Below are 12,833 nucleotides of genomic sequence, written 5' to 3' on the forward strand. Positions count from 1 at the left end.
GTTAAACTGGTGGATAATGTAATAATGTTAACTAGGGATACTTATCACTAATAAGACAGCCCAGTCAGAACCAGTACCCATTTAGATATGCAGCATAAGCCAAGCACATACAATTTTAGAAAAGAACAGGCAAATCTGCCACTGAGTACTTTAACAAACAAGAGAATGTTTAGTTTCATTATTCAAAGCTAGTTTATGTACTCCAAATATACTCATACCAAAGAGCTGCCAATAAAAAGACTAATCTGATCATTTTGTCATTCAGTTCACAGGTACTTTTAATGTATATTATTCAAAATAACATCAGAAGTATAACCAGTAAACACACTTTCAAGGGCTTGAAAACAAAATAAAAAAATCCCTCCCTTTTTAGGCATTTCAGACATAAGAAGGATGACTATAGTGAGTTTCAAATTACTCATTCTTTTTATGTGTTAAAAATGAGTTCATAGCTGCCACAGGTGTACTTATAGCCAGTCCCCCCTTCAAGAAAACAGCATTTGTGCTATAAGTAACCAAAACAAGAAACCCACTTATATTTTAAATGGCTTTAATTTTTAAATTGTTCAAATTTTTACTTAATCTAAAATTAAGTACATGTTTGAAAAGATGAATGCAGAAAAGGGAAAAAATCTTTTTTTTTTTTGCTCTATTGAGAAAACAGCACAAAATTTACTAAAGTAGTCACACCAAGATAATCAACATGTCCCCAAATATCTAAGACCATTAAAAAGTAAAGTAATATGGGTTAAAGTCTCAAATGAAAATCCTCAGGAATGTTTCAGTTTTTAATTTTAGAGGCAGATTGTTTTAAGTCAGGTGGTGTAAGTTACCACGTACAAAGCCTTAAAGCAGTGATGGGGCAGATATCAGAATCCCCTGGAGAGCTTGTTACAACACACTGCTGGTCCCCACTCCTGGTTCAAAAGGACTGAAGCAGGGTTTGAGTTATACATCTCGTAACAAATTTCCAGGTGACTCTAATGCTGCTGGTCCTGGGCTCAGCTGCCACTGCCTTAGAATGACAGCCTCACAGTAAAAGGAGACTTAAAGCAAAAATTTAAATGTAAATGTAACTTTAAGCAGCATGTTCATAACGAATTTTAGATTCATAAAATCAGGCTTTCCTTAAAATGTCAAATATTTTACCATGTGTTCAAAATTACATTGGACTGCAGTCATATTTCTAAAAAAATCATTTTAAATGTTTTTACTTAATTAACATGTAAGTGCACTGAACGAGGAATGAGTCATTATTTTACACACTAAAGTAACATGAAGAAAACTAAAAATATTTAAAATCTAAGCCACAAAAGCTTAGGAAGTAAAGTAGTCCAAAACAAGTAAATCATTAACTGAAAACAACGTACATTCTATTATTACGTAAATATCTTATATTGCACTCTAAGAATTTAATAAATTGCTGTACCTGAATTTACTTTAATCATACCTCTAACCTACATCATTTGCAGTGGAAAGAGAAATGTTTTCATTTGGGTAGAGTGGTTGGCAAAGGCAGCAAAGGATGAGTTATACTTTAAGTTTAGATTTTTTTTTTTACATTCAAACTCTTTACTAATTTATCTTGAAGGGATAAATAAACTGGGACACCTTAGTGCTTACTTAAAAGCAGAACTAATGAACTTGAAAAATGCAAGTTCACTCTGTTATCTATTTGTAATGCCAGCAGCCTTACAAATTCTTTTAAAGGTGCAACATTGATAGGTTCAAGAAAAAGGTCCAAATAGTTGCATTTTTTAAAAATAAAATTAAGTAAAATTAAGCACAAATCTCTCCACATAGTGATTACACTAGCCTTATTACGTATCCTTAAATGCCCACAGGAAAGGGTCTTACCCAACTTCTAAGAAACAAAGCCTATTAAAATGGAGGTGAAACACAGTAACAACTAGGGTTAGCAGAAAAGACTAACCACACATAGAAGCACATACTCATTTTACTGGGCAGTATGTGCAGAAAGCACAGCACTAGAAAGGTTGAATCAAAGTCCTAAATAGGCCCCAGATGTTCTGTAATAAGGAAACAAATCAGGAAATACAGGACAATGGGAAGTTATATATGCACAGATATACAACTTATTTGGAAATAATCCTCCCATTGAAAAGATTCCTTTAAATTTGCCACCTTTGAGCCACGTGCTGGTGGAGCATTCCTATAATCCTAGCTATTTGGGAGCTAAGATTGGGAGGATCATGGTTCCAGACCAACCCAGGCACATAGTTCATGAGACCCCATCTCTGAAAATAACCAGAGCAAAATGGACTGGAGGTGTAGGCTCAAGCAACAGAATGCCTGCTTTGCAAGCACAAAGCCTTGAGAATAAACCCTGGTCCCACCAAATAACAAGTCACTTTGGGGTTTATCTTGAAAAAATATATTTCATATATGAGATGAAGCAAATGACCTAGAAGGTTGAGTACTCATATTGTTTATCTTAGTCAAATGCTAAAAAACTTAACACTAAGCTCCCCTACTTTCACTTCATCCTAGGTATGGTAATGACTACTAAGAGACAAAGTCAAGTCTAAGACTTATTTTTCAGTTAACCAACTGAAAATATGTTTACTACATACACATCCTACTACTGCCATCCCCTAGGGCTGATCTTGTGATAAAAGGGACATGTGTGTTAAGAAGACCTTTTACCTGTAAACATTACATTCAGTCTGACTGAATAAGCCTTCAAAATAATTTTATTTTAAACCAGTAACTGCCTGCCACCTATCTGGCAATATACTAAACATCCTAAAGATACAAAATCTTGACAGATAAATAAGCACTTAATAAATATTTGTTTAACTGAGTTCACTGAATTAATACAAAGACACTACTCATTCTGCAGGGTTTAACTTCAGCACTGTATAAGTACCATAGAAGTCAGAAAACTTTCACTAACGTTGAGTTCTTTAGTGAAAAGTAATCATGAGACCTAAGTGTTCATCCTGTCTTTAAAACACTAACTTTGTGATGCCATCCATTTATACAAATTTAACCTATCACATGTGATATAAGACATATCAAGGATTAAAATAATGGATGCAAAATAAAATAAAATAAAATAATGGATGCAGAATGTTCTCTGAAAACAGTAAAGCACTACCTACAAAAGACACTGGAGACAGCTTTAAGGAGAAGACAAGAGGTAAATCTGGCTTCCGGAGGTACACAGAGGTCAAAAAAGAGACGGCCCCCCTTCACGTTAGAAAAACATTAGGGGCAAAAGCAAACAAAGAAGGAAGGAACATGGTGTGATCACAGGAGAATGAAGAGGTTCTTGCGACCAAAGGAAACTTTTAAGTATTAAAGCCCTAGCAAATAAGAACATTTTGGGAAAAAAAAAAAATCAGAAATTCTCAAGTAACTGAAAGCTTCAAGCTATAATACTGCAAATAACTGCACATGTTCTATGGGCTAGGATCTAGAACTGATACATCAAGCTACCAAATTCTATCTAGTATAATACACTGTCTAGGGGCTAACACTTAAAGCTTTAAGTTTCAACTCAAAACCTAAGAATTAGTTTGAAATAGATATATCCTTACTCATATACAATTCGTATTTGTAGTTCTAAAGCAAGTAAATATAAGAATAAATTATGAATGTTTAAAAGGTTACTGATAAAAGAACAGTGGGGAACTGGATGGAGACTTTATTACATACCTTGTCTCATTCCTTTAATTTTGCAATCGTAAATATTTTAAGCATTTATAAAATTAGATTGAAATTTCTAACTTTTTATTTCGAAATAATTATAGACTCAACAAGAAGTTACAGATTAAAATTTTAAAGCATTAACTAAGTATTGAAAATACATGAAACAAATTAACCAAAATATGAATTAGTTGATGATATAATCATACAGAACAAGACATCTAAAATGCAGGAATTTGTTCATCCCTAGTAGGGTATCCTCATGACAAATCTAACTGGGAAAAAAACTAAGAAATTGGCAGTAATCATATTGGTGGTTATACCTCGTGTGTACTGTGAGCCAACAGGTAATGATTAAGTAGCCATATGAACTAAGTATCAATTTTTATCCTAAAACAAAACCCCCGAACATTCTCTCGTATGGATACTGAAAAAGCCTAGAAACAATTAGCAGCTCAGTAACAATGGCACATCCCATTACCCAGATTGTTGTCCTGAAATATCATTTATCAGTAAAGAAATAAATGCTAATTATGGATGTAGAGAAGGAAATGGATATACCAAAAATCAAGGAATCAGACTACAAAGTCATGTTAAAAGGACTCAAGAGTCAACTTGAAGACACTGTCCCTAGTGAATACTGGAACAATTTGAGTATTAAGGATAATGACAACAAAAGACTGACACTGACATGCATTAAACATATTAAATCCATGAGTTCAAAATAAAACTAAGGGGGATGGGAGAAAAAAATTAAAAACTCACTGGTCTCTGTGGGAGTGCTAATGAACCAGCTCATTATTCTGAAAACTGGTAAATAAAAAGGAAAAAAAAAAATCAAACTTAAATCCTGGCTTTCCTTTGTAAGTGATACTACTAGGTCACCAAACAATAGACTAGGAGAACATTTCTCTTCCTATAAACATTCCAGCTAATAAAGAAGAAATGATAGAATAAGACTATCACCACTTTGCAATTCCTAATGGTGTATGGGTCACCAAAGATTGGTACCACCAGGAAAAAATACTACCAGCAACTATGTGCATCCAAGTGAAAGAACATTTACTACTAATGAAGTAAGTTTTAGGGGGAGCAGACAGTTTCACCCAGAATCTGATAGTGAACCTATTGGTCCTATAACCAACTTACCAATTTATAATAAATACAATAAAGAGAGGAAAATGCTGAAAGACACCACAGAAATGTAACCAGCAAAATCTAGACTTTGGAAGTTCTTATAGGAGTTGGCAAATTATAGCAGATGCCTGTTTTCATAAATATTTTTATTGAGACACATTCATTTATGTATTGTTTATGACTGCTTTCACACCACATTGGCAGAATTGAATAGTTCTGACAGCCCATATGGCTACCAAAGACTAAAACATTTATGATCAGGCCCTTTAAGATAGACTGCCATCCCCTGCTCTATAGGATAATCAACAAAAATTTTTCAACAAATAAAATAGTGGAGACACTAAGATGGAGGGAAAAATCTATAGATTAAAAAAACCCTAATAAGGGCTGGAGACGTGGCTTGGTGGCAGGACACCTGCCAGGCAAGTGTGAAGCCCTGCATTGAAACCCCAGTACCACCACAAAGACAAAACAAAAAACAACACACAATAACAACAACAAAACCCAGACCTAATAAGCATTTCAATCAATTACAATGAATATAAGTCATATTCGTATCTGGATTCAAACAAGAGGTATAAATTAAAAAAAAAAAAAAAAGCCCATAGCTGAATGAACATTTAAATACTGTATATTTAGTTATAATAACAGTATTACATTAGGAATGCTAATATACAATATGAAAGAGTTCTCTTCTAGAGATATATACTGAAAATTTAAGGGAAAGATGTCTAGAGTTGTTTCAAAATACTATAGAAGGGGGAAGTGAATGGAGATATTGAGGAAACAAGATTGGCCATGTGCTGATAAGCCAATACTGTTTAATGGTCACATTCATACTCTATGTAGCATCCCTTAATGCATATAGTAACATACTGGGGAAGCATTTAGATCATAGTAGAATTTAGATACATTTAGACGTTTCTAAGTGTTCCACTATACATTATTTTTAAAGAGGAAAAAGGTCATTCTATTTCGTTTTGTTTTTTTATTTTTGAGACAAGGCCTTGCTATGTAGCTCCAGCTGGCCTTTCACTTAGACTCTCCTGTTCCCCCCTCATGTTCTGTGATAACAGGTGCGCACCACCACATCCAGTGAAATGGATATTTTACCTCCCTAAAGATGTAGCTTCCCTATCTTTTGGTATGGACACACCCTGCCCTCTGAAAAGAGAAAACTGTTCTCCCACTTCTTGGAACAAGAAGGATGTCTCTATTCATGAATATGTGTGAAAATTAGAAAAAGAAACCCGTTCCTCAAGATACTGTATTTCCATCTGTTAAAAAGTTTGTAGTAGTTTGTGATGTAAGGAATCTGCAGATATGATGCCATCACACAACTCACAACCTGTACAACTGTAGCAGAGGCACTTAGTGGAAGTTAAAAAGCTAGTTGCCAAAGAATATCAAGAGGTTAATTCTACCTTTCAGCAAATCAGTAATGGCAAAAGTACTCCCTCAGCTTGAAAGCTAATCTTTCTCCTCTATTATCATGCAGAAATGAACATACCTACTTGAGAATAGGATGGCGAACAAGCCTATAGACTTTCACAGTCCTCACAGTTCCTTCCTGACTATTCCAAGTCATAGGAAACATTTCTTCCAGAAATGTAACACAGAGAGCCAGCACACTACCTCACTGGCATCTGTGGCTAGTCCGCACTTTAAAGGCAAGAGAACTGCAGAAAAGGCGGCATGAGCAGAGGCCACACGCTAAGCAGTCTGTGCAATGTGCCACTCCTCTCTCAGGAACCAGACCTGAACACTCTTCTTTTTTAAATCTATTAAATCGCATCCTATTTGAAAGTGTAGTACTTCAAGAGGGCACATAACAAGGAGTTCTTGAGAATAAATGAGAGAAAAAGACACAGGACAATTTTTAAAAGTGTAAAAATTGGACTGCATCTGTTTATACCATCTGTAAGTCATCCTTTAAAATGTACACAAAGTATATCACATATACTAAAAATAAATTCTATCACACTGAAGTGTGGTCATTTTCCAAACACAAATACCATGTAAATATTGAGAACATTTTTTTTTCACTTTTATCTGAGCTCATCCTAGGAATGTTAAATTAACAAAAATTTAAATAAAGCTTTGACAAGGATATTAGTACTTTCAAATTATTTTATACCAAAGAGACATGAAAAATATCAAGATTACAGACTTCTCAAATAGTCTTCTGAGTCTATACTATTTTAGAGAAAGGATGGAGCTTTTTTTTTAACTCTGACAATAATAGAAACTTCATAAAAACTCCTAATTACCTTTGTGGCAACAGATTCCAGCTGCCAACAGTTTGAAGTATTTTGTACATACCACGTATAAACTCGGTATTAAATTAAAGGCAGTTCTATGAGTTAAAGGATTATGAACTCAGCATGAGATTGTTTTTCCAAGCCCTTCCACCCACAATATCACAGTCATAGGACTAAATGTAAACTTACTTGGGCTGTAAGAAAGATACCATCTTCACCTTCTTGGGCTTCAATTTCCTAAGTAAAAGGGTATACAATAGCTTTGCTTTACAAAATATCTCAGTAACATGAGAAGGTTTTGATGCTTACACCTGATTGTCATTTGCCTCATGTTCTGATACTAAACTAATGCTTAAGAATTCAGACTGCAATTTTTAATGCCAACATGAAAAATTAGTCTTCTTACTACAGAATTAGAAAAATCCTGAGACCTGCATTTATCAGGCTAGACAGAAGGGAAACATTTCAAGCATGAATATCAACAGCACTGACTTCCCTAATCTACTGATTTTCTTGAAGTACTAATATACCTCGGAGCAGGACAAATGGTGTATCTCAAAGCAAAGATCTGAAAAAAGTTGTTTGCTTTACAATTAAACTTTCCTAATTTTCTCACCCTTGATAATAAACTAAAAAATGCATTTGTATTAAAGTAACTTTTTATATCTACTAATGTACAGAAGTGGGAGAGGAGGAGGGGCCTACTACTATAATGTTGGCAAAATCAGAGTGAAACTGCACACTCAAAGTGGCATAGGAAAAGAACAAAAAACCTTAAAACATAAAAGTCCAAAATTATAGGACTAATTGTTAAGGCACATAGAAAGTAGCCTAACAAATCATGGTATGACACATGGATTATGGATTATGAAGTCATTAGCTGTGTTATGTAAAAAAAGAATATAAAATAAATAGCATTATGCTAAGATCACACTTCTGTAAAAATATATACTATGAGATATGCAAAACGCAAAAAGGTCACCTTAGAGGGTTAGGATTCTGGATAATTTATAAGTAACTTTAAAAATTTTTTGTAAATTATAAGACTACCAAATTGAACTAGAAAAAAAATTTATTACTTAAAATTTAATTTATCTGAATCATGTTTTAACAAAACTGGCTAAAGACCTGACTTTCGATGTCCTCTTTTTCTATATCTTCTACTGCTTCTGCCCCTATTAATTCAGGAGCTTTCTCGTTCTCTTCTGCAGAAAATAACTCCTTGCAATGCACATTTTCTTCTTCATTTTCACCAAATTCTTCAGAGTCCTTTAGTTCATCATTTCCATCTTGTTCATGTGCCTCGTGACTCTCCAATTCACAGTCCTTTTAATGGTAAGAAAATTTGGTACAACTAGAGGCAAAGCAGTGCAGGCTAGCCACCAAATGTTTTTGGTAATTTACATCTGTCTGTCAAATTGACTGTATTCTGATATTATTCCCAGAGTTAAAGGTCAATAATTTTACCTTTCACATTAACTGTATCTTTTAAAATAGAGGAGGTCTAATACCAAGATCCTTAAACCACGAATATGAGTGCACTAAAATGTAACCTAAGTGAATTACTACTCAAGTTATTCCAAGTTTTTTATTTAATATTTACCAAGTCACATTCTAAGAGCTGTGCAGAAGATGTGGCTACAAAGAAATAATTTGGTTTCTCCATGTGCAATCGTGTAACTCTGAAGTCCCTGGAAATCTTATGTATTAAAACAAAGTTTACTTATAATTAACAATAAGGAATTCTCAACTGTTGCATCAATGTCTATTCTTTGAAAATATGCAAATAACTAATTTAAATGTATTTGTATTTGCCACAATTGAAATTAGGCAGGGGAACACTGGCTGGGATTTGCGCTATACAGGAAGGTCTTTATGCTTTTCTGAATTGATGGATATATGGTAATTTAGTGGAAATAAAATCAGCAATCCACTTAGTTTCCTCCTTATGTAGAGGATGTAATAATCATTCCTTCCTTTATTCTTATAATAAATCAAGCAAATTTTTAAAAAGGGTTAAAAAGGGAACGGGCAAGGGTAGGACTATTAAGCATTTGTAGTTGAACTGCAGTTAAGGAAGAGATGTCCAGCAAGGGAGGTGGGCACAGAGAAGGAACATGTTGTAGAATGTGCAGTGCTTGGGAGAGCAGGGCTCTGTGCTTTGACAAATTTCATCACAGTATGCGTAGGGGAACATCACAGCATTGAGGATGGAGGAGCTAGTAATTGTAGGATCTTAGAACAGGAACAAAACAGATCAAGGGAAGTCACTGAGGGATTTCGCTTGCTCTGAAGTGCCAACTTTGACATGTCTTAGTTATCCACAGAAATAACTGCTATATTATTCAGTTATTTAGGTGGTAGATAATATTTACCCACCACTATTGTATAAATTCCCAAACAACTCTGGGAGAGAAGGAAAATAAATTCACTTAATTTCTATCAAATATATCACATATGCTGATACTTCAGCATGAAAAAAGAAACATACATTGCAATGAGATTTTCTAAAAAGCTCATTTGCTCTTCAGATATATTACCACCAGGTTCATTTAATAATAACACAAAGGCATCCTTTGCAGCACATATGCAAAACAGTATGATTATTCTTCTGGATAGAAGTCATTTCATCTAATGACTTTTTTATGAACTGAAGAACTGAAAAACATTTGAAAATTAAAAGGTTTTTTTTATAAGTCACAGTATTTTTCCAGCTTGTAGGTAATTTCTGTTTAATAATACACTTAACTAGTGAAGAAAACTGGAGGAAATAAGAATAAAGAAACGAATCTAATGAAAGATAAACCGACAAGGATAAGAGTACCAAAACTGAAGAGTTCTCAAAGGCTCACATTAAAGCTGATTATAGGCATGCAATCATTAATTTTAATAGATTCCTAGGCAAATATTTCCTAAAATTATCTGCTTTCAAGGTTAACTCCTCAATGAAATGCTTCTTTTTCTCCATGCTTGACCCCAAAATGAAAGGTACAGAGTGTAGGCTGTGATGTGGTATATGGAAAGAACTGGTAAGGTGGAGAACTAGGAGGTAGAAGAAAGAGGTAGGTGAATGGATATAAAGAGACTTCATGGTAGAGCACAAGAAACCCAGAGACATGACAATATGGACTAACTACAAAGAAAGCAGAATATATGGGGGAAGAAATGAACATATTTGAGAGGAACTATGCTCATTAAATAATACCTACAAATTCCACAAAACTTAAGACCTAACAATGAGTAAGTAGATCACAAAACAAAAATCCCAACTATAATTAAAAATACTTTGCCTTATATCTATAGTATGGTATAGAATTTCCACAGTCCCAATTAAATTTACATACTTTATTTTTCTGGCCCATGAATTTAAAGTATATTCTTTTTGACCAAAAAGATCTAGTTTACTTATCTTTATAGGGCAAAACAAATTCCTTAATTTGACCTCCATGAAGTAGCAACACATCAGCACTTTCTCCATTTTTAAGGTCGACATCGATCTAAAATCCTGTATATTATATGCAAAACCTAAATGCAATGAGCAGGTAAAATATTACCAATATTCTTCATGGTGGCACTGTCCAGGATCTAACATATTAATTGACTTGTAACTGTTGCCCTGGTCCCTGTCTCAGATTTCTACTTAAAGGCCTGGGCAAACATTATTATTTTTAGCTTTATGTCTTATTTACGAAAAAACATAAACAAATCTTAAATATTTCTAAATTATGAGTTAATGAGATATTCTATAACTCTCCATTACTTTATTTAACCTATATATTTCAGTGGCTACTGTTCAAGTAAAATGCATGAAATTCATCATGCAAAATACTAGGCTCAAAATAACACATAACCTGAGTAATTAACACTTTACCTTGACAGAAGCATCATCTTCCACAGAAGCATCTCCACTCAACTCATCGGCTTCTTGTTTTTTTCCTGCGAAAGAAGGAAAATGGGCTAACAACCAATATTTGATTACTTTAAGAGCAAAAAACATTGCAAGTTTACTCTGCAATATCACCCTTCACTCACAGATCATCTGCAAAGCTAATGCCAACTGCTTATAAACCACCTGGCTATAGCTGTCCCAAACAAACAAAAAAAACTTTATCAGCAATGCCATGCCATCTCACAGAAGTTTGCTCTGCCAATAATTCTGCCCAGGAACCCACCATCTCAACTTAACTCATCTTTCTTTTTACCACTTGAATCCTCTCTGCAGTTCTACCAGAAGTAGTGGTATCTTTCAACAGTATTTTACTAACTATATGCAACCAGAACCTGCTAGCTAAGTTCAAAACTCTTCCCATGAAGCCTTCCCTAAATCCTTTTGAACAACTTTCTCTGAAACAAAATTCTCACACCTTACAATCCATCAATTGATTACATATTACCATATACTGTTTCTTGGACATCTTACCTCCCCATGTTGGAGTTAAGTCCTTCAGCACACTGACTGCTCTCATGCTAACTTTGCATTTCTGCAAAAGCCTTAGTATAAACAGTGCTGGTCACTCATCAGAATGACTGATGTAATTGATGCAAGAGAAATGACTTCAAAATGAAAGTTGACTTCAAAATGAAAGTTGTTTTAGTTTCCTGTTGTGCTTTCTCTGACCAACTTTCAATTTTCAAAACTTTGCACATTGGTGTAATTTTTTTAAATGCTATTCACATTGTAAAAGTTTTCCACATAGCCAATATTAAAACTATAATTTCTTTAGTCTAGTCCACAAAAACTTACTTAAAAATCTGTGCTGTACCAGATATGCTGTCAAAAAGCACAGCCACTAGAACTTCAATATTTAAAACTTAAAAAGCATTTTTCCCCCCATTTCTTTTGAAATGTACATGGATGTTCTTTCCAGAGGCCAACTAATAAACTTTTTCCTTGTCCCCTAACAGGTACTTATAGTGCTACTACCTAACTCAGGCTGCAGTGGCTGGAGGGTGAGGGTTTAGCTGTTGCAATAACAATAATTTAAAAAATAGTTAAGAAATATCTCTCTTTCCCTAGTTTCCTTATCAGTCCCTATCTTTCACATACTCCAATTCAAAACCCTTTCCATGGGTGCTAAGAGGGAAACAAGACACTAGTCCTTCCAATGTGAAAAACAAGTTTGGGAGAAGACATTTTTCTTCTACTCAAATAGTACCTGATGTCTTGTGAGAGTCAAATGAGAACTGAAGTGTGAGGCTTAGTATGGTATGAACTTCCTATTTAGAATGCTGGTGTGTGCATTTTAGAGAAAACATAAAATTTTAATCTAAACTTTGTAATTAACATCATCATTTTCTTTATCAAATTTAATTTCTATGTGAGAATTTTACACTGTAATCAAGTCTACCTGAAGCATAAAGTCTAAAAGTAGAAGTGACTAAGGAAACCTGTTAATCAGAATGTCCTTATTAATCTATTAAAGAAAATAAAGATGTCCCTTTCTGAAAAAAAGAGTACTATACGAGTGTGCTAAATTCTTCTATCACATTAGGGAAGAAAATTTCATAATACCAAAATCTTGCAATGACACTACCTTTGGGGAAAAATAAGCTTTTTAAGCTGGAGGTATGCCTAGGAAGCACAATTTCCTGCTCAAACTCCAGTACTGCTATAAATAAATAAACAAACACATAAATGGATAAGCTTTTTAAATAAGTAAGTCTTTTAAATATCTCAAGGCCTTTCCCTACAAAAGCTGCACTGAGTTAACCTAGAGTGCAGGCAGAGGGTGGGGAGAATTCATTTAGATGGTTCACAAATAC

General features: G+C 34.2%; 1 protein-coding gene across 11 annotated transcripts in view; it reads right to left on the minus strand.

Moving 5' to 3' along the window:
- Sltm (SAFB like transcription modulator) overlaps positions 1 to 12,833 on the minus strand; it is a 43,602-nt gene that overhangs the window by 20,416 nt on the left and 10,353 nt on the right. For 5 of the 11 annotated variants that reach the window (XM_020175403.2, XM_074066065.1, XM_020175401.2 and 2 more), the window contains exons 3-5: positions 10,942 to 11,006; positions 8,199 to 8,396; positions 7,260 to 7,307 (exon numbers count right to left, since the gene is read on the minus strand). In XM_020175403.2, the coding sequence (XP_020030992.2) occupies positions 7,260 to 7,307; positions 8,199 to 8,396; positions 10,942 to 11,006 (311 nt within the window). The remainder of the gene's footprint in view (positions 1 to 7,259; positions 7,308 to 8,198; positions 8,397 to 10,941; positions 11,007 to 12,833) is intronic. The other 6 variants (XM_074066066.1, XM_020175404.2, XM_074066068.1 and 3 more) reach the window with 2 other exon arrangements.

This window comes from Castor canadensis, chromosome 2, assembly GCF_047511655.1.
Source record: "Castor canadensis chromosome 2, mCasCan1.hap1v2, whole genome shotgun sequence".
NCBI lineage: Eukaryota > Metazoa > Chordata > Mammalia > Rodentia > Castoridae > Castor > Castor canadensis.